Source organism: Physcomitrium patens, chromosome 6 (assembly GCF_059467195.1).
Source record: "Physcomitrium patens ecotype Gransden chromosome 6, ASM5946719v1, whole genome shotgun sequence".
Taxonomy (NCBI): Eukaryota; Viridiplantae; Streptophyta; class Bryopsida; order Funariales; family Funariaceae; genus Physcomitrium; species Physcomitrium patens.
Window position 1 is genome coordinate 11,157,393 of NC_143415.1, and position 22,620 is coordinate 11,180,012.

At 40.2% G+C, this 22,620-nt stretch overlaps 2 protein-coding genes across 2 annotated transcripts; one reads left to right on the forward strand and one right to left on the reverse strand.

Moving 5' to 3' along the window:
* The first annotated feature begins 6,709 nt into the window (after positions 1-6,709).
* LOC112283391 (alpha-glucan phosphorylase 1) lies at positions 6,710-15,289 on the forward strand. Its single transcript, XM_090251568.1, has 18 exons — positions 6,710-6,875; positions 7,179-7,250; positions 7,543-7,622; positions 9,180-9,235; positions 9,395-9,463; positions 9,719-9,765; positions 9,847-9,933; positions 10,017-10,297; positions 10,928-11,166; positions 11,385-11,663; positions 11,809-12,084; positions 12,201-12,472; positions 12,592-13,081; positions 13,196-13,348; positions 13,495-13,937; positions 14,135-14,321; positions 14,510-14,710; positions 14,829-15,289. Exons 1-18 carry the CDS (start codon positions 6,781-6,783, stop codon positions 14,943-14,945), a joined length of 3,444 nt encoding a protein of 1,147 aa, XP_090107694.1. The 5' UTR covers positions 6,710-6,780; the 3' UTR covers positions 14,946-15,289.
* Positions 15,290-16,956: 1,667 nt separating this feature from the next.
* On the reverse strand, positions 16,957-21,195 carry LOC112283392 (uncharacterized). Its single transcript, XM_024522011.3, has 3 exons — positions 20,971-21,195; positions 19,732-20,873; positions 16,957-19,594 (listed from the first exon to the last, which is right to left on the reverse strand). Exons 2-3 carry the CDS (start codon positions 20,099-20,101, stop codon positions 17,829-17,831), a joined length of 2,136 nt encoding a protein of 711 aa, XP_024377779.1. The 5' UTR covers positions 20,102-20,873; positions 20,971-21,195; the 3' UTR covers positions 16,957-17,828.
* Between the last annotated feature and the right edge of the window lie 1,425 nt (positions 21,196-22,620).

Genomic DNA, 22,620 nt, shown 5'->3' on the forward strand with positions numbered 1-22,620 from the left:
TTTTTTTTTTTTTTTTTTTTTTTTTTTTTTTTCTTTTTTCTTTTTTGGCAATAGCCATTCTAGTTTTATTATTAATATACATACTTCTCTATTTTTATTTTGTGATATTTCTTTTAAAGAGTCTTTTTAATTTATTTTCTTTCATTAAGTTCTTATCTTTGATAAATTAACAAGAGTATACTTAGAATATTAGATTTTTATTTTATTTTTTATTAATATTAAATTATTTATTTCTTTTAATAAGACTTAAGTATATTAAAAGTTACAAATTATATTCTTTTGAATTGATATTATCCTTAATATTTTTTTTCTTTATTTTTAACTTTTTATTTTTTATTTTATTTTATTTTATTTTATTTATCTTAAGTAAAATTAGACATCTTTTCTTTTTTAAATATTATTATGGTAGAGCTTCTTGAAATGAAGTGTATAATGGCACAAATGCAAGAGTAATTGAAGGAATTAATGCTTGTGATGTATCAACTCAATTTTCCACTATAAGGAGCAATAAAAATAGTAGAAAGTGAAGATATAGAAATGATTAGAGCTGCTTCAACATTTGTACCAAATCATATCCCTTCTCTTATAGTTGAAAATCCTTCTAGTATTTGAAAACTAAGAGTTGCATTGTCTAAAAAGTTTAATAGTACATGATCTAAGTTTTGAGGATTTATCAATTAAGTACAACTTGAGATTAAATTTCAATCCCAAAGTCCTTCAACTTCAGGATTACAAGTTAGATTCATTGATACACTCCTTTCACATTCAACATTATTATAGTTTTTATCTTTTTTTGATTGACAAGATTCAATATTGGATAATTTGGAAGCTTTTTTGGTAGAGTTTTCATCCATGTATAGGAAACATGATGCAATTCTTGTTACAATCAATAAGATCCATACTTTGTGACAAAATAATTGATTAATAATATTATATGCTTCACAATTTTGACAACTTACAACTGATATCAAGTAGAATGATGCTGCTTTTGTTAGCCAATTTTTCTACAAATTATAATATAAGGTAAAAAAATTGATGCTCAACTTATCTGATCCTCAAACATTGAGTCAAGTAATTCATTTTGTTGTGAGGTGTGACAAATGACGTTTTGAATTTTGATTTGAAAGTTCCATAAGTGCACGTCAATGTTATTATAATTCAATGACAATACCAACATCTTCTAAATACCTATATTTACAAATAGAAGATATATAAATTAATATTATATATTTTAAGCCTCTTATTTGCTAAGAAAAGATTCATCATTAATAAGAAGGATTGTGCTTATATTATGGAGAACCTAAGTACATTATTCACCATTGTCCAAAGAAGTGATACAACCACAAAATGAGGAGTATGGCCGTCAAAGAAGATAGTATGTCAAAAAACAAGTTTGTCCAACTACAATAGGGATTATGCAACTAGAACCATATACAAAACCTAGTGAAGGTTCTATTCTCTCTTCAAAATCCTCTCCTTATTTTACAATAAATGTTATTTTAAGAACCTAAATATCACAAAGCCTTTGCCTTGTTAGATTTAGGAGCCTCAATATATTTTTTAGATGAAGAATTTAGTAAAAAATATAGCATATCACTAGTAAAGAAAACTAAACTTGTTCATATAGAGGTCATAGATGATTGTCCATTATCTTTAAGAAATGTTATTCATGAAATCCTTCATATAAAATTAACAACTAATGGTCATAGTAGCTTTTTGATATTTCATATCATTAGATCTTCCTCTAATCCAATCATTTTAGGTTTATCATAACTAGAATTAGACTATGCACCTAGAACCCTTGCTACTTTTAATATCTGAATTTCTTCATCAATTGAATCAAATTAAGATCTATACAAAAATAGATCTACAAGGGACATATAATTTGATATTCATCAAAAAAGAAGATGAATAAAAGAATGCATTTCAAACAAAGTATGGACATTTTGAATACAACATCATGCCTTTTGGACTTAAAAATGTACAAGTAGCTTTCCAATATCTAATGAATAATATTTTTTGAGAGTTTTAAGATGACTTTGTTATTTGTTATCAAGACAATATCTTAATTTATTTTTTTTTAAAAAATAAACTTTATGTTTGTTAAGTTTTACAAAAATTAAAAGATAGAAGATTCTATGACAAGAAAAAAAAGTGTATATTCCACACTACTTAAGTTGACCTCTTAGGATACATCATTTCAAATGATGGACTTATGATGGGTTCTAAGAAAGTTTAAACTATTATCGATTGAAAGATCTCAAAAATAGTAAGAGATGTCCAATGTTTTTTGAAATTTGGCAACTACTATCAGATCTTTATTAAGAAATTTTTTCAAATTACAGCTCCATTTATACATTTGACTTGTAAAAAAAAACTTCAATAGAATCAAGAAACAGAAGCAATATTTGAAGCTTTGAAGATAGTCTTTATTTTTACACCAATCTTTTATTGTGTTGACTTTTTTAAGCTATTTTTTATGAAAACAAACACATTTGACTTTGCTTTGGATGTCGTATTATCACAAATGGGAATAGATGATAAAATTTTCTTGATAACTTTTTATTCAAAAAAAATTTTAGTAGTCGAGATCAACTACAAGATTCACAACAAAAACTTCTTGTAGTTATAGATTTTTTTTTAAGAATAGAACCATTATTTAGAAGGTGCTTTTAATCTAGTCATTGTTTATACTAACCATAAGAATCTTAAATATTTTATGTTAACACGTGTTTTGAATTATCACCAAGTATGTTAGAGCATGTCTTTATCAAGATTTGATTTTAAGATCACTTATCTACTTGAAAAATAATAAGATTTATCAAACGCTTTTTCTAGATATTTTTATCTTACACCAAAATATATATATATATATATATATATATATATATATATATATATATATATATATATATATATATATCTTTTGTTCACCAAAGAATAATTTTCTTGAAGCCAAAGAATTTTTATCTTCAAGCAATAAAATTAATATTGAGTATTAATTCAACCTTTGTCAAAAAAATTCAATCAAGTATGTCATGACTTTCCAATGGGCAAAAATTTTGAATACTATAAGACTTAAGAACTTATATCTAAAGATTTTTGGTGGCTTTAAATGTAGAAGGCAGTGAAAGACTTTGTCTAGTCATATGATGTTTGTTCAAGGTCAAAAACTCCTTGTTATGAATCCTAAAGACTTCTCCAACTATTATCTTTTCCAAAACAATGATAGTCTTTTATTTCTATGGATTTTATTAATAATCTTTCAATTTCATATTCTTACGACTCTATATTTGAAATAATAGATCATTTTACGAAGATGGCACATCTTGTACTATGTATAAAAGCTATCACATGTGAAGAAACACCTAAGCTTTTCCTTAACAACATCTATTACTATCATAGATTGCCAAAGGATATTATATTAGATAGAAAAACTCAATTTGTATTAAGATTTTAGAGAATAATTTTTAAGATGTTAAAAGTGGACATAAAACTAACTTCGGCTTTCCATCTCCAAAATGATGTACAAACAAAGCATGTAAATTAAGTTTTGGAGTAGTATTTGAGGTATATCATTAACTACCAATAAGATGATTGGACAACTCTTTTGTCAATAGTAAAGTTTGCTTATAATAACACAATATATTCTTCTATGCAACAAACCTCTTTCTTTACTAATTATGGTTATCATTTACAACTTGATGCTTTTGACTTTTCAAAAGTTGATAATCTTACGATAGAAGATTTGACAAATCATTTATTTGAGCTACATACAACAATGAAGGCATGGCTAAAAGAGACTTAAGAACAACAAAAGAGCAACACAAATGCTTATCGCAAAGAACAATTTCATTTTTATATTGGTGATAAGATATGATTACTTTGTCATAATATTAAAACTATTTTTCTTGGTGATAAGTTGGATTATCATAGTCTTAAACCATTTCTTATTTGTAAATAAGACAATCTAATCACTCATCGATTACATCTACCATTGTCTATGAAAATCCATCTTATATTTCATGTGGCTCTTTTAGAGCCATATAAGAAAGTGGATATCTTGAGAAGAAGACAAATACTACTACCTCCTATAGAAGTGGATAATAATTAAGAATTCAAGGTACAAAAAGTCTTAGACTCAAGATGGAAATCACATAGGGTTGAATATTTTATTTACTAGCACAGATACAATATTAGAAAATACACATGAGAGCCAAGAAAAAATCTTACAAATGCAGCAAAGAAGGTCAAAGCTTTTCATTTATGACATCCATTAAAACCAAGATGAAAAATAGCAAACTTTTATTACAAGAAAATAAATTATGAAAGATTACATTCTACCTTCTATTCTTGTTTGTAGTTTTTATATAATTGTGACGTTAAGGAGATGGAAAACAAATAGTGAGCGGATTCAATTCAAAAGCCATCATTTATTGACTTACTGGACAAGACATTGTAATTATCACATCCTTCAAGATGATATAATAGATGTAAAGACCTTCAAGAATGACATATTTTTCCTCAAATAGATGGAAAAATATAATGTGTTTGATATCACAACCTGAGAAGAAACTCTCAATGTTTCGTACTTATATTGGAGGTAGAAATGACTTTTGATGGTATTACAAATGTTTTATTTGAAAGAAGTTACAAATGTTTCAACAATGATTAAATAACATGGTAGTCTTCCCACCTTGGAATGAGATATTATTAGTGGCTGAGAGCATCCATCAACTACCTTCAAAAGAAACAAAGATCAGAATACATGGCAAATATAATTTGTTGCATCTTAGACTTCCTCAACATATAAGCACCGCTTCTCGTAGAACTCGTCCCTAAAAAGAGGGATAATGTCATGAATACATATCTATTATAATTATTATTTAGGTAATATGAATAGGTAGAAGTAAGTAAAAGTAGATTAATTTCATAATAACTTCTAGAAAAGCTTCTTAAAAGCTTTAGATGCTATTTTGAGTTTATATGTGTTTATAGTTGATTGATAGATTAGAAACTTGATCAATAAGCTAACCACATGTCACATGTATTGGTAGCTTACAAAACAAGCTAATTATATGGCACCCATATAAAAAACTTGCATCGCAAGTTAAGATATGTATTATATAAAATCAACATGTTTTTGGAGGTCTTATAGAATGTTGCCACATAGATCCTAGATAGATAGTATATATAAAGGCAAGTGTTATGAATTTAAAATATTGACTGAAAATCTAAACAAGAAGCTCAAGAAGAATCGACAAGAACTAGATTAATCAGATGAGTACAAGAACAACACTAGAGAGGTGAGCTAGAGCTCCAAGAGGTGTATTGTTGAGACTGAGGATCCCCTCAGTCTCGACTCTTATATATACTATAAGGTAGGAAGCTTCTCAAGTAGCTTCCACAAATTAGGAAGCTTCTCAAGCAACATCTACAAGTTAGGAAGCTTCTCAAGCAACTTCCACAAGCTTGAAAACTTCTCAAGTAGCTTCTACAAACTACAAAGCTTTTCTAGGACCTTCTAGAATCTTCTATAACTTCCTAGTGTATGTCCTTGACAACAAGAGTGAAGTCTTCTTCACTCTTATCAACTCCTTTTTTACTTCTAGTCTAGTTTCAAGAGTCTTTAATTTCCTTGTCATTTGGCAATAGCCATTCCAATTTCTTCCTTAATATACATACTTCTCTATTTCTATTTTGTCATATTTCTTTGAGAGAGTTTCATTTGTTTATTTACTTTCATTGAATTCTTGTCCTTGACACGCCACCATATAGCTTCTAGTTAGATAATATTTATAAAGACAAGAGTGAAGTCTTATTCATTCTACCTTTCTAGTCTTTAGTCTTATGTCAAGATTTTTTAATCTTCTTGTCTTTGGCAATAGCCATTCTAATTTAATATCATACCATCTTTGAATGATTTTCTAATATTTTCAAGTAATTCAAGAGTATATTGATATTTTAGCTCTTTGAAATTCATATCCTTGATATTATTTATATATATATATATATATATATATATATGAGATTAAAAATATGCTTTTATAAAATATTATAAAAAATATGTTGGATTTGGATGCAATTTAAAAGTATTTGATGTATCAAGGTTTTTTAGGAAAAAAATTAGAATATTATATCAAAGTTATTAAATAACCTTCAATGAAATAAATTAATTCATACTTTTATTTTATTTAACTATAAGTTGATATAAATTAATTCATACTTTTATTTTATTTAACTATAAGTTGATATATTTTGACCTACATATAATTTGAATATAATTTGATTCATTTCATTGCCTTACCTCCCTTTGTACTCTATCCAAAGTTAGGAGCAATTCTTCACGAAGTAAATAATCTTTACAAGACTTTTGTGCCATGATTTTAGAAAGCTGACTTCTTGATATAAAATCTTCCTAAGTTTAACGTTTGTTTACACTCCTGAAAATGATTGATATATGAAGTTTAAGCTGAAATAAATGCTTCGTTTTCCAAGGACTCAGGTACATTGTAAGGTGCAATGCTGTCAAGTTTTGAGGGGTTTTTCTTGTGGAGTTCAGTTTTAGGATTTCAAAGTCCAGTGTCTACAAAGGTTTAGGGCGCAATGTCGTTGTCCCGAGCAATTCTTTTCGATTCGGCGCAACATCCGCAGCATGACTGATTCGGAATCCGTTTAGCAGACGCAAACACAGTCACCCAATTCCATATTACGGTGCTCTTATTGTGTTTGAACTTGACAATTAGTAGGATCGATTTGCAGAGATGGTGAGATTGGCAAATGCTTTTTTTTCCATTCACGACCTTTCAATGGTGCCCTGTCGAAATGATGCGATCGAGTTCAGTGATATGTGTTTCACTGAGGGTTTTTCTGTAGCTTTCTTGGGATGCTGCCAAGCCAGGTTTCGAGGGGTCTGGGTATGGGTTACCGATTATCATTCTCGTTCAGTCTTGTCCCTAAACGCGAATTCCGAGGGCTGTTCTCGAGATGGGAGTTTCGTTTCAGAGGCTGATGACATTGGGTCTCGTGGGTGAGACAGTTTAATCTCTGTCACCAGACCATTGGAAGGTGTGAAACTCTAATTTTTGCTCAGTATTGTTTTTGAGGATGTCGAGGTGCAATTCTGCCTCTGCACTATGGTGTTTGACTTAATGTCAGGGTGCATGTGTTTTGGTCAGTTGGAAAGATGACGATTTCGAGTCTTTTTGGGTGGGACCACTCTTAGAGATTTGGAGTAGTGCGTTGAGCTTGTGAGCGCGGGATCTGCAACCTCTCGATCTACGCACCTGAAATCCAAAGGGAGTGGAGTTTGTGGTTTGAAAACCATCCTCGTCTTTCTCAAGAGGGCGTGGATTTAGATTTCTTCAATTAGGCTAGTAATGAAAAGCAATTTGCCTAGACACTCACAGTCTCGGCCCATGTGGTGCTTCTGCGGGTTGATGTCTACTTTGTTGGGCAACGACGCTTCTAAGTGTGTAGATTACTAAGGCATGAAGAACTTGTCTGAAGCCGGCGATTTTCTGGAATTGTTTGAGGTTGTAGTGATTTTGAGTGCATGTATGACGGTCTTGTTGTTACCTGCTGGGCTGTTAGGCATAAGCTGAGGCGGCGAATGCTCAGTTGTAGGTCCTTCAGCGAGATTTTTAGTGTTACGTGCATTGTGATCCTCAAACATTCTGTTTTAGGAGGTCCAATTTTTTTTGTTGGTCTCTTCCGTGGCCCATAAGGTTTCGCGATAGAATTTCTTTTCTGCACTACACATTATTTGGGCGTTTACTTAGCGTTTGTAACTGAAGCTGAAGCTCAATGCCAAATCTTCGGTGAGATCCAAAATTTGCAATTTATTTCTTAGTTCAGGAGACTATCTGTGAAGATTCGAAGAGCACAAGAGTAGTGTCCTTATTTTGGCACTAGATGTGTGTAACTCACATTCATCTTAATAGAAGACCGGGTTGCATTCTTCACGCAGCCTTTGGTTGTATACAGAAGTTTCCTAGTGTTATATTGTCCGCCCATGATGTGCCTATTGCTCGACACACTGCAAATGTGTTGCACACCGTTTTCTGTCACATCGCATCATAGAGAGAGGCAGCAATAAGGACAATTTATGGGCATGAAGGTTTTAGCCTAGTACACCAAGACCGGGGGCACTGTATAACATCCATGGTGGCGTTCATGGACTCTGTTTAAAACGGTATATAATCATGTTAGGCAGCAACGCATGTGATCGTAAATCATAATCCTTGGAATAGGAATCCCTTGTTCTACTAGCATACACCTAACGTTGTATATATGTTTTAGGTGATAAGGTAGTGGGACAGTTACACGGATTAATGTTACAGGTATTGGGGTGGCTTGCACTGAGGGTCGTTGCACTCTAAATGTCAACTTCGAAGTCTTCAGCACCATAAACAAGTACCCATTTGCATAGGGTATCCCAACAAGTTCTACACGTAGCCTCTCGTCAACTAGTGGTGTAAGGTTCCGAGGTTTTCTGGCAGGGCTATTATCCTCATTCTTGCTTGTAGTTTTGAGTCAGTTTTTTTCTAATTATTCCCGTCATATCACTCTGTAGTCGAAGTACAGTTACTCCTCAAGTATAATTTGTGCAGATCTGATTTGTTCAGAAAAGTTTTAGTTTTCAGTTCTAGATGCCAAAGTATATTTTTATTCCTGTTTTAAGGCGATTGTCCATTAAATAAAATATTGACTTCAGCATGCAGCTGTCTTGGACTTCACTTTCGTGGATCTTCGTGAAGGTATTGCGAGGTGATTATTATTTTTAATAACCAATGGACTTTTGCAAAACTTACAAGCTTAGCAATTTTTCGTCAAGTTCATGTGATGTGATGCTCAGATGGTGCCCTGTGAATGATCTGTGATAGATATGGTGAATTTGGTACTTCTATCCTTCAAGCTTTCTATTCTAGCACTGATGCGATCACACCATGCATCAGTTCTCTTATACTGTACTGATTTGATCAGACCTATCTTCTAGATTTCTGGTACGTCGTTGTCCACTACGTGCACAACTTTTTCATGTCCACATCCACTGGAAGGAAACTGTGTTGGTGCAGCTAAGCAATGTTAAGATTTGTGTAACATTCTAACTTTGCTGAGACACAATTTTCCAGTGCACGAACACGTACAGTAAACTGCATGCTTTCACTAGTGTGCAGGGGTAAATTCTTTACGGAACCTCTCTTTCAAAATGCGTATTCCTGTCGTCTTCGAGGTGTAACGCGCAAACTGACATATACTATAGAAGTCTCAATAAAACGGGGCAAATATCTCGACTGCTGAAACCACGGGAAAAAGAAGATTCGATTTCGTTGTTTTCTGCGTTATGATGCGTTCAGTGAGGAAAAGATTTTTCACGTTCTGACGTGGACAGAACCTCGGTTACTTTCATTCAGCTGTCCCCATTCTTTTCTCTCCAGTGTATTGCATGAAGCTTCATGCTGTGAAAGATAAGAAACTACCGATTCCACTAGACTAAATCAAGTTAAATTCAACTGATGAGCGATAACTAGATTTACATGCAATCACATCACTCCGACATGCGGCGACCGTCCTTCCTTCGCTTAGAATAACCACATCTGCACCCTGATAGGCGGTCTTGCATCTAGTGTGTGGATCACTCACCACACGAGAGTATTGAGCCAACCAATTTCTTTTATCTGAGGCGAAATCATTTAAGTGTAAAAGTGGGTTGCAGAATAATGCCGCGGATGGCAGCAAAAGGAAATCACTCGAAAAGCGAAGGTAACAGCGAAGACCAAACGCCACCAGCGCTTTTGGAAAAATATCTTTCCTTTAAATCACTGCTACTCTGCTCGGTTTCAGCTGTCCTGCCATTCACAGCACCTCTGTTGTAGCACTTGTTTTCTCAACTAGGATTGAACTTCGAGGAGGTGGTGCACAGATCCGTCAGTCAGTGTTGGAGCAATAATTAGAACGGCGGTCTCTGCGATATTGTGCGGCACTGCTGCGCAAGCTCGTAAAAGAGCTTGTTGAGCTCGAGGTATGGGTGTTTCAGCAGCACTCGGAGCTCAAGCTCCCATAGCATTGAGCGTCTCGGGAGCTCTCGGTGCCAGTTCTTCACTGAGAAGAGAGAGCGTTTGCTCAACTTCTGGGTCGTCGTGTTGCAGCTGGAAGATGTCTATCAGTTCTGGAATCAAGGTAGGTGTCTTGGAAGGCAGCAGCGATGCTGCATTGCCGTGCTCGAATGGTATCCGAGCTGTGGCTAGCGAGCCCCGGGCGAAGAAAGCGTCGGCTGCGGGGGAATCTGACAAAGGTTCGCTTTGTTCCCTCCATTTTGGCCGAGTTTCCGTTTTTTCTCGCCTCCAAATCCTGTAGGAGATGCCTAGGCCTGTATTTGCTAGTATGTCCTTTGGGTTACAGTTCCTGTTTAGAACGAGATGGGTGTTGAAATTTGTGGTGACTGGTACTGGATATGGACAATTGAGCCGCTAGGGGTACATTCCTATGGAATGCCTCCGATTTTTGATGTCGCTTTCAGTGTGTCAAACGCTACGTAGGTAAAGAAATCAGGGTTGCATTTTCGTTGTTTGATTTTCTTATTACTGTGGAAGATAAGGCCGAATATCAGACTCTCAAATTAGAGGAATCAGTCACATGAATGTAGTGTATATCAGGAAGAGGTTTCGTCCTCACCTGTGTCTCGTTGATGTTTTTGCACTGCGCTGGTACTGTTGTATCCGTTTTCTTTGCCTTCGGCGAGAGCGGAATTTGGTGTCTTCGGAGACATGGCAGGTGGTTAGTGGACTCTGTTGCCCGCATTGTTAGCATATGTCCTGATTTGTCGAGGATATTCAAGTGATAACTTGTGGACCCAATTGTTTGCGGTAGAGGATATCGTGTAACGTTCTCATTTTACAGTGGTGTCCTGGTGTTGTGCTGTCAGATATCAAGCCCCAAGCCAACCCTCTCTCAACAAATCCTTCCGAGATCGCCTCTAACATCAAGTACCACGCTGAATACACCCCTTCCTTCTCGCCATACAAGTTTGAGTTGAAGCAAGCATATGTTGCTACAGCGGAGAGCTTGAGGGATACGCTGATTGAAAGATGGAACCAGACGTACAAGCACTTCTCGAAGGAGAATGCGAAGACCATTCACTATCTGTCTATGGAGTTTCTGCAGGTTTGTATGCTCTTCGCTTTTGAGTATCTGAGAGTTGCGCTTCAGTCCTTTTCTATGTCCCTCTTCTTCTAGATGATTGCTTTATGTAATGGAAGATTCTCCTCTATCTCCCTGTAGTTGCACGTGCGTAACTCGGTAGGTTCAATGAATAAATGCCCACTCTAGTAGTTGTAGTTTTCGTTGTCGAGTAATGAGTTGGGTGTGTTTGATTGATTCAGGGAAGAGCCCTGCTGAATGCCATTGGCAACTTGGAGCTAAATGACGCGTATTCCGAAGCCCTTCACAAACTCGGCTATGACCTCGAAGCTGTCGCCGAGCAGGAGCCAGACGCTGCCCTTGGTAATGGAGGGTTGGGCAGACTGGCTTCGTGCTTTCTGGACTCCTTGTCCACTTTGAACTACCCTGCGTGGGGCTATGGATTGCGCTACAAGTATGGGCTCTTCCAGCAATCTATCACCAAGGATGGTCAGAAAGAGCAGTGCGAGAAGTGGCTCGAGGTTCATTCGTTGCAGCAACCCTTTAATGTTCACTTCTAATAGAGATTTCATTCCTTCATGCTCTGCAATTTCTAATGTTGAACTGGAAGTTTTCGGAGGGTAATTATCTTTCATGTAGGATTGAATCGTGCCTGCTGTATCACAGATGGGCTACCCGTGGGAAATTCCAAGGAACGATATCTCCTACCCCATCAAGTTCTTCGGCCAAGTGGCGGAGGGTCAGGGCGGAAAGAGAGAGTGGGTGGGAGGTGAGAATGTGAGAGCATTCGCATACGACGTGCCAATCCCTGGCTTCCGCACTAAGAACACTATTAGTCTGCGGTTGTGGTCTACCAGAGTCGCAGCTGAGGACTTCGATCTCGCTGCATTCAACTCTGGCGACTACAGCAAAGCCGGCGAAGCTCATGCCAATGCTGAAAGAGTATGTATACTTCCGCTTGCTCGCTGAGTGTATTTCGTGCTAGTAATTTTCTTCACAACAATCGATGAATTATTGATATGATTATATGATCAAACGTCTTATGTCCACTGCTGCAGATTTGCTATGTGCTCTACCCTGGGGATGCCACCGAGGAAGGGAAGCAGTTGCGGTTGAAGCAGCAGTACACACTCTGCTCAGCTTCCATTCAGGATATCATGGCGCGCTTCAAGGAGAGGTCGAAAGGTGCACTGAACTGGGATGCCCTACCTTCTAAGGTGGCTATCCAGATGAACGACACGCACCCCACTCTTTGTGTTCCTGAATTGCTTCGTATCCTCATCGACGAAGAAGGTCTTGCCTGGGACGAGGCCTGGAAAATTACTCAAGCGTAAGCTCTCTGGAAGCCTTTCTCGTGTTCTATTGCATCAATTCTTCGCACTCCCCCCAATTATTATTGAATTGTGGGATGTGGCACTGATTCCTTCATTTTGTATCTGCGTTCAACAGGACTGTTGCTTACACAAACCACACCGTCCTCCCTGAAGCATTGGAGAAGTGGCCTTTGACTACGTTCCAGAAGTTGCTTCCACGTCACGTTGAGATTATTGAGACTATCGACGAGCAGTTCATGAGCTTCGTTGCTGGCAATGTAGAGAAATCAGAGTTGGAGTCAAAGATTGCAAGCATGCGTATCCTCGAGAATGTTGATCTTCCTGCTTCCATCCAGTCTCTTCTACCACCAAAGCCTGTCAGGGAGAAGGCGAAGAAGGTGAAGCCAGTCACTGATGCTGCAATCAAAGAGAACGGTACCAAATCACCCGTCAAGGAAGCAGCAGCGGAAGAGGAGGAAGAAGAGGAAGAGGAGGTTGTCCCTCCGAAACCCGCGTCCACAGTGCGAATGGCCAACTTGTGTGTGATTGCCGGGCACAAGGTGAATGGAGTAGCTGCCATTCACAGCCAAATTGTGATTGACGAAGTTTTCAACGACTTCTATCAGGTATGCACACCTTCGCAATTGAATCTGGAAAACTTTATCTGCAGTGACTCTCTACTCTCGCGTGTGGAGTGCTTTGTCGGCGGTTTACATTTTGACATGGTTTTTACCGTGCAGCTCTGGCCGGAGAAGTTCCAGAACAAGACCAATGGAGTAACACCCAGAAGGTGGTTGAAGTTTTGTAACCCTGAATTGAGCTCAGTCATTACCAAGTGGCTCGGCTCAGAGGAGTGGGTACTTGACACCAAGCAATTATCAGGCCTCCGCAATGTATGCCGTTCCCCTCACCCTGAAGTAGCCCAACACTCTTTCATCTTATCAACATTCTGGTCGGTTTTGCTGTACATGAAATTTTCTCGTAAGTGTTGTTCAGTGGTGCTTTACGTAGTCTCTAAGTTGTTCAGTTGGTGTAACAGTTTGCAGACAACAAAGAGCTGCAACAGGAGTGGGTGAACGCGAAGGTTGCAAGAAAGGCTAAACTGGCTGCGTACATTAAATCCAAGACTGGGTACACAATCAATCCCAATGCCCTCTTTGATATTCAGGTGAAGCGTATTCACGAATACAAGAGGCAACTGCTCAACATCATGGGTGTCATTTACCGGTACAAGAAGATGAAGGAGATGAGCGAAAAGGAACGGGCTGCTAAGTACGTACCCCGCGTCGTCATGTTCGGAGGAAAAGCTTTTGCTACCTACTGGCAAGCCAAGCGGATTGTGAAGCTCATTACAGATGTTGCTGCAACTGTTAACAACGACCCTGAAATTGGGGACTTGCTGAAGGTAATTATGGTTCCTGACTACAATGTCAGTGTTGCAGAGGTTCTTATCCCTGCAAGTGAACTCTCACAACACATAAGGTACATCTTTTCACCTGCAAACTCCTCATCCTGTATCTGTTACATTCCAGTGTGTCTCTTAGGCCACTGTTGATGAGATTTTATTTTATATTTTGTTTTATTTATTTATTTATTTTCCTTCTTCTTCTTCTTCTTCTTCTTCTTCTAGACACTTGATTGCGGTGTGTGCTGATCCATGTTGTGTGGTTTGGTTTCAGTACTGCGGGAATGGAAGCAAGTGGCACGAGTAACATGAAGTTTTCGATGAATGGATGTGTCCTGATCGGCACTTTGGACGGTGCCAATGTCGAGATCCGGGAAGAAGTTGGAGAGGACAATTTCTTCTTGTTCGGAGCATACGCCCATGAAATTGCTGGACTCAGAGCAGACCGCGCTGCTGGCAAGGTATGCCTCTGTAGAAACTAAACTGCTTCTTACGGTCCGCTTTCTGCAATAAACTCAAATGCTTGCATTACTCCAAATTATGCTTCAATTATGTCAATGAGAATTAATTGATCAAATCAGGTTGCTACTGCCGTCGGTATATATATAGATCTTACTAAACGATGGTACAATTGGCTTTGATGTAACAGTTCCAGCCTGATCCGAGATTCGAAGAGGTGAAGAGTTTCATCAGAAGTGGGGTATTCGGCGACTATGATTACAATGAACTTCTGGGATCTTTGGAAGGTGACTCTGGCTATGGAAGAGGAGATTACTTTTTGGTCGGACACGATTTCCCAGCCTACATTGAATGCCAAGACAAGGTTGACGAAGCATATAGAGACCAGCAGGTATACAAACTTATCCACCTGAATCCCTGACGCCTTAAGCATTTGCCTTCATTTTAGTGCAAATTCTTTATAATTCAGTGTTCCTCCTCACTAAACCCGACCCTTTTTCTTGTTGCAGAGATGGACGAGGATGTCGATCATGAATACTGCAGGATCGTACACATTCAGCAGTGACCGCACCATCCATGAGTACGCCAAGGACATTTGGGAAATCACTCCCTCACCTCTGGAATGAGTGATCTTCACACCATGATGTCGAATTCCAGCACAACTCCTACGCGTTGAATTTTTCTATGCCTCGACGTGTGAGGAAATGATTTATTTTATTTCATTGCACTAGGCTTGTAGAGTTTGATTTGCGATGTATGCTCCCTACAGGCTAGATTTCGGAAGAACTGTTTGTAGTCTCTTCCACTTCATCAATCTCTACAGCTCTGGCTCATGCAATACTGAAACTTCCTAGTAGGTTCAATATCCTTCCATGTTATCCGAAGAATGGAACACTTCTTAATCTGTAATTCCTGTTGATACAAGGAATAATTTGCAAGCAACATTTTTGTTGCCAGTTTTGGGTCGAAATTTGTTCAACTTTGTACCAATTGTTACCTATTGAGGCATGAGTTGTTTAATCTCCTATTATGTATTCCTCACAGAAGAATAAAAGACCCGAGAGATATTCTAAGCCATCCTTGTGAGGATAACTTTGTAAGGAAATGCAGGTTACTCATCAAACAAGTTACATAGTAAACGCATGAAAATAACTAGTTTATTGAACTGATCCTTATCATAACATCAATTACGAAACTTCCATTGCAAGTACTATTCTACTAAAGAATAATTGAAATCAAATTGAAATTTTATACTACACATTTAATTGAACTGCCATTCTGTTTTCATACTAGACACCCTTAAGCATATTCCGTTGAAGAACATGAATTGGGTCGAATTGAAAGCTTCTTATCATTGAAAGCATTCATGCTGATGTCAAATTCTGTATCTTCTTGTGGTTTTCACTAAACTCGGTTAGTAACGGCGAATCGAACATTGAGAGTATCGTAATTTCCACAGTAACTGGGGGGAATGCATATAATAAGGTGAAGGTGTATGCTAAGGTTCACTGTTTCGTCACTAACTCCACCTCTTGTTTCCACATGACCTTTATTCTTTGATCTTTTTTAGCTCCGGGGATTACCGTCAGTTTCTAAACCCGTGCTGATTTTGGTAGCACAATCAATCACTGCTTTACAATTCTTTGTGGTTTCTTTGAGATTCCAATCTTTGAACAGAGTGAATACTTTCATTTCAACTTGTTTCAACATTTCAGGCTAGTGCTTGTTTGTCCACTTGGAGTGTAGCTCGCATTCGGCATTGTGGGCAGTCCGATGTGGGTCTACTACACTCGGACTTGTTTCTGTTGTGAGCTGTGTTGTCACGTTTGATATAATCTGTACAAGTTAATACATTTAAGCTTCTCTCAGTTGTTATGTGGATGTTCGTGATCTCGCATGTATTCTTTGAAACAAAGTTTGCATGTGAGTCATTCTCTAAGTGGCTCACCCTTTGCAAAATTTCATTTCATTATCGAGATATCCTCTGCACTCTACGGAGATCCCAAGGATATTTTATCTTGGCTGCTGCATTCGTAATCATAGTGGTTTTAAAACGCTCCATCCCTGCTTTTGGGTTCTCTCAAGAAGAGGCTGTTCAATTAATATACATCAACTCTGGTTCTATCCATGAAACGACGGAATTTCAAATGCAGAATTTTTCTCTTCTCTGTATGCAACTCTCTCCTGTTGACCAGAATGATACAGTGGCAGCAGCAGAGCAAAAAGTTTCCGAAGTGAAGGCGTCGGATACAGAGGGACAGAAGCAAGAACCGCCGGTTGCAACGATTACAGTATTGTCGTGGCTGGTTTGGTCTTGTGTGGCCTGTGGTCTGTTGGTACTGCCATAGCTAGACTATTCATTCGCTGAACAGACATAATGCCGTGCAAGGCTTCGCCAATTCAAGAAATTATCATCCGATAAAGCTCTCACATAATGACTATGAAAGCTGTCAAAGACCGAAAAATGTTTCTGTCATTTTGAAGGGGTTCTGTATTTGCTCTTAAGTTGGTGGATCGGTCATGCAAATTATAGAGAGCTACAAAAGTTCTCGGGACAGCGTAAGGGAAATCCTTGAAGTCAAGATTTTGGAGGAAGTATGATCAGTACTTAAAATCTCAGTTGCTTGCAGTTTCGACTTCATGAAGGCAAGGATTGAGTATGTCGATGCGTCGACATTTAAAAGAGATCGTTACAGTTATTTCAATCGTCGGGAGGCTACGCATTCTACACGGCTACAGAAGCAACCTGCAGGTATGTATCCAGATTTACACACACGCTTGTGCGCAAACTATTTGATCAACGTGAGTGTCGGTAGATTAATCGCCAAAGATCTGTGACTACTGTACTTGATCCCTGACATAATGAGATGGGACCTTTTCGCCCTGGAGCATTGGTCTGCTACATCTCCCAGTCGTACGAACATTTCGCAGGGAGATAAATGCCCGCCATCTGAAAATGTCTTTAATCGATTGTATCCTCACAAACCTCACTTTCAATCTCCAGGTGCAATTTTTACATGGTCTGACTGCCTGGAAGTTACAAAACATCAGCCTGCCACAACCCTAAGACTTTTCGATGACATGTATTTTGCACCAAGCAATCTATCGCCAACAAGGTGATTCTTTCTCTGCAGTTCCTCACTCCGACGTGGAAAAAGACGCGACACACTAACCGTAAGCTGGACTTGTGACCTCGGATTCTTGACATCATTCGGAGCCAGAGAATGATTTGCTAAAGTCTATGGTTCCAATGATTTCCTGTTATTTAGTCCAACCAGCTGTATCAGCGACTTACAATGCTTCGCACTTGAAGAAGCAGTACCTTGTCAAGGTAAGATAGAGAGCAACTCACAGGATTCTCTCTCGCTGCTGCGGATCTCGATGTCACTAATCTTCTGCTCACCTGATTAGTAGTTGAAATCTTTTTCTGTCGCATGGTCAAGACTTGTACCCAGTTCTTGACACCAAAATTCACACTCTAAGTTACACAAACTAGGTTGAAGATCATCTTACGCAACCATGCAGAGTGGAGGAAGGTCCATGGAGCTCCATAGGGCTTCGTGGTCTTGGCTTGTGCACTCGCCAGCGCCATCGCCATCCGTTTTCAGGTCTGTAGTTGTGGTGGTTTCCGTGCTGCCGCTGGATTGACCATCCCATGTGCTCGTATCGTTCACCCTCCAAAGCGACGGCGACGAGTTAGAGAGATGCGTGTCGGGAGGGGACAAAGGGAGACCGCGTAGACTTGACTCGTGTGGCGACATGCAATAGTCCGGTTGGGTTAGCAGCACGCATTCTTGAAAACTGTCGGATGTACAAGGCGAACTGTCGAACTGCACCCGGAGCATGAAGTCGCTGTTGTCAGACAGATGCTCTTCCACCACACTTGTGCAGGAATCTCTTTCAATGGTTTCAGTGAAATCGAACGTGGAGTTGTACACTCCCGAGCTTTCACAGCTTAGGTCTAACCCTAGCAACCCGGACTCCATGCCTGTCGTGTCTCCCCAGATGTAATCCTGCCATGGAATGTCAGGGCCATGAAGGTTTGAAAATCCTTTTTCTCTAAGATCGCAGATCTCGGGTGATCTTTTCTCCGACTCCGTGCCATACATCTCAGTGTTTGTGTAGTCCATCTGTCCTTTAGGGACCGACGAAGCCAGAGGTTCACAACATTTTGGCTCCATCATGCATTTGGCAGCATCCAGAGTCATGGCATCGTCTGAGTTTAAGTGTTGAGCGATGCTCCTCAAGCTCCTCTGTCTGTCCAGGATCGCATTGTTGTTGCTCATCCCGGGATCGAGGTCTCCATACCTCTCAGATTGATATATGCTTACGTGATCCCTGTTGGTAGAGCACGAAAGTTGTTGCTGGGAAGAAGCATCATGGTGGGAGCACCCCACAAGTCCAGACATATTATGATCTGTTCTAAACTGTTGTCTCGACGCTTCTAATGGTACGATAAGAAAGGGATTTGGAGATTGAGGTACGAAGTTGTCAACTGGGAGAGTGGAGAAGCTCTCAAATGGCGAAGATCCATGCCACTCTTCTGCTCTTTGCGTTGAGTAATGGGTTTGCTTGCTGAACTTGACGTTCGTAACTGCAACTTCCGATAAACCACTGCTCACCAATTGTGCCTCTCCATCAGCCAGATTTTGTGGTTGTATGCAATCTTGAGGGATACTGCACGAGGGAAGACTAAGACGAAGAAGAGTGGGAGAAGAGTCTTGCAGGGATGCAATAAGTCTCTGATTCTTCGCATTGGAGGGGTTTTCAGATATGATTGACTGCTGAGGTTCCAGCTTCGGAGGGGAGCGATCGGGAGAGGGGAAGCTACCCACCTCAAGCTTGGGGCCTCTGTCCACTGCGCTTCGATCATTATCGGTAGGATTAGGAGCAACATCTTCCTGATCTGCTTTTGCAGATGTTAATGGTGCATTGTGTCTGCGGCCAATCAGACGAGCAGGTTTAGGCGGGGACGAAGGAAGGTGGGGAGGAGTATCATCTACAGCAGTACGTGGATTGCTGGAGTGCTGAAAATCCTGTCTCACCAGAGGAGAAATCACCTGGTCTTTGCTATCGTCCTGGCTCCTCCGGAGATGGTCTTTTGGCTCCGGTGATTGAGTGACATTTCGAGCCTCTTTCTCGCTGGCTTTTGAAGCTGCCGCTATTTGCCTAAGGCGAATGAGGCGAGTTGCTTTTGAAGCAGGAACCGTGCTCTCACATGCCATACCGGGCACGAAATTTGTGCGGGTGTTAGCCCCTCTTAAAGCTCTTGCAGCTGCAAATAACAAATTGTTACCATGTATCACCTGTCAGTCCATCCTTGAATCAAAATATTGATGCTAGCTATCCTCAAGGAATGATTTGAAGAGGATAATGGCAAACAGTTAACAGTTACAATTCTCATGAACATACCACTATCATATGCCTTCGCTCCCTCCTCTGCGGAATCAAATGTCCCCAGCCACAAACGAATCTTTTGTGTGGTGTCTTTGATTTCGGCAACCCATCTCCCAGATGGTCGCTGTCTCACGCCCACGAACCTTTTCTTGCTTTTAGCTCCCCCAGAGGTGTCCTTGTGGTCGTCCAACGCTGTGTCTGGGGTGTTGTTGCTCTCTGCGCTGAGCACCTCTTTATCTATCGAGGCACCTGCTCTCTGTCTCTTCATACTCTTCCCTCCAGCAGCTTGTCCATTCCCCGTACTGCCATGGAGGAACCTACTCGACGCTTTGAACAACGTGGACGTTACACTCGGCTTTCGTGATGCATTGGACCCTGATGACATGGCTCTATAGATTGTGCTCCACAACTCGCACGATTAATCTTTGCACTGTGTATAATCTACATCTGCATACAAACTACAGATGGCCGAGTCTGTGCACGAAATCGTTGTGTTCTGGAACTTCGCTTATTTCTTTACAGTATGTGCTGAATAAGTTGATACCTCTCAATCACTGCTCGGATCCACCTGGAGTAGAATCCTTTGTGCTCGCTACCTTCTACGTTCCTCATAGTGCTTGATTCATCTTCTCGCATGTCACAATCGTAATCAAGATTGAGACCTTACTGCCTAAAGCGTCACGATGACTAGCGCACTCTTCTTATTAAGACTTCTTCTTAAGCTGTTTACGATGAGTGGTACGACAGGAACGATTGTAACAGTTGCAAGGATTTCTATTGACGCGGGCTTCCTGCTTCTCCGAGCTACAAGCAAACACGCAAAAGAGCAATGTGCGGCTAGAACTGCTACAGGCTACTGATCAAGCTGCGAGCCAAAGCAACCGAGGCTGGCTGTTGAAAAGTCTACCCCCAAGCGATGGATATCTGGTCAGAAACGCCTCCCGGATTGGTTTCTCCCTCACTGCACTTGCTTGGGATCCAAGTACACGTCGCAACATCTGTGTGCTTCGTGATAAATTTGACATGGATAGAGCGGATTTTCAAGGCCGTTCCCTCACCCTTTACCGGCGCAATTCAGAGATGCTTGCACGGTGAGCGAGTACAAGGCGTCTTGATCTTCCTAGAAGGAATCCAACCCTGGACCAGGCTTTTTGTTCCTGGCTCCAACAACGTCGTCAACCAAAGATCGTCCGGGAGGGTACTTTGCTGAGAAGCAATGAGCAGCAGGCAGGCAGACAAAGAGATTGTAAGTACCTTCTGGGGATGGCACCGATGGTAGAGAGCGCGCCTCGACTTGCGTCCCACATGCAAGTTCATTGAAAAAGCTGCATCTATCAGCCCAACCCCACCCCCAAAAGCACTCCTTTCTCTCGCCCCATCTCACTACAAGCAATCGTAGCCTCCCGCTCCCACCAGCGACTACTAGTCAACCTCCCTCCTCGACGGCCTCTCACGCTTGCATCCACCCTCCGTCTCTCTCTCTCTCTGGTAAATCGATCCTTTCGTTGGCCACCCTCTCTCTCTCTCTCTCTCTCTCTCTCTCTCTTCTACTAATTCCGCCAAGGTTATGATAGTCAAATAATTCGACTGCACTGCATTAGAATGCGTGGTACTTGCAAGAACCAGTGGAAAAATCTGGCAATGGTCATGGCATGGGCAGGTATATATTACATATGATACTCTCGAGAGTGGGAAAGTACAGGGTACAACGAGCGCTGCAGAAGTAAGACTCTTAACGCATCGGAATAGTCATGTGGCTGTAAGGTACTTGTGAAAATCGTTTGAACATGACAGACCATTTGCTTGTAGCCTTGACGTAGAATGAGTCTGACAGTGGCGTGAACGGGGTACTTGGCCCGATATTCAGTAACTGTCCACTCGGCAAGTATGGTGCCATCGGCACCTTGCCTACTCAGTCAATTGCATCTAACTAGACTCTGGAATAATAGTCGATTTCTGCAAGTTAATATCTCTCATAGGAACATTACCTTGAGTTCTAATGGCAATGCTGAATTCTTAGCCAGACCGCGCAATTTACGATTAATTGTCGATCTATATCTATTGCAGGTGCTTATGCGCAGGATGTTCGATAGATTCCTCCTGTCTCACGAATTGAAAAGCTGGCAATGTGCCTAACCAATCCTCGCACGACAAGAGCCGCGAAGAATATTTTCTCTCAGATCGTTGCGAACTGATAAGCTTGTGGGCCATCCATCGCTCGGGTACGCAAGCCCCTTCAAACTCCACGGATTACTGGTGATCACCCACGCCCAGACTCGTCGAGCCATGTCACGTAAACCCTCCTTTAATATGCTGCCCTTGAATTACTTTACATTTCTTCATCTTTTCAAAGAAAATCGTTTCTTTTCTTTTCTTATCTTTGAGACGTGATTGCTGTCAACTTCTGAGCCGTGAACTTGTACATACAGACATTGATTTATTCGGTAGGCCCAAGCTAGAGGAAAACACCAAGGTGAAACTCGTCAATGTACTTGTCCTACAGAGATAAAACTTCCAGTTGCATGCACGAGAACGCCATGAAGAGGTCGGGAGCGACTGGGTGAGAGTACCAATGGGCGGGGAGTTCCCCAATAGGAAAGAGATAAGGACAAACCTTTACCCAACACAGCCTGTGGGCCATTTCTGCAAGTGTGCTCCTGCTTACATCATCCTCAGACTCCTTCAATTACCTCATTCTCTCTCTCTCTCTCTCTCTCGCTAGACCAGATACCTATCCTCCCAGTCAGGACTCCAGTGCACCTCGTTTGACCCGGTAACTCCACGTCAGACACACCCATCTCTTGAATATTCTCCCTCACCTCCCACAACACCCTTTTGCAGAAGTTCACCCCACCCGCATCACTCTCTCTCTCTCTCGCGTGGTGTTCTCCCTCTCGCCAACTG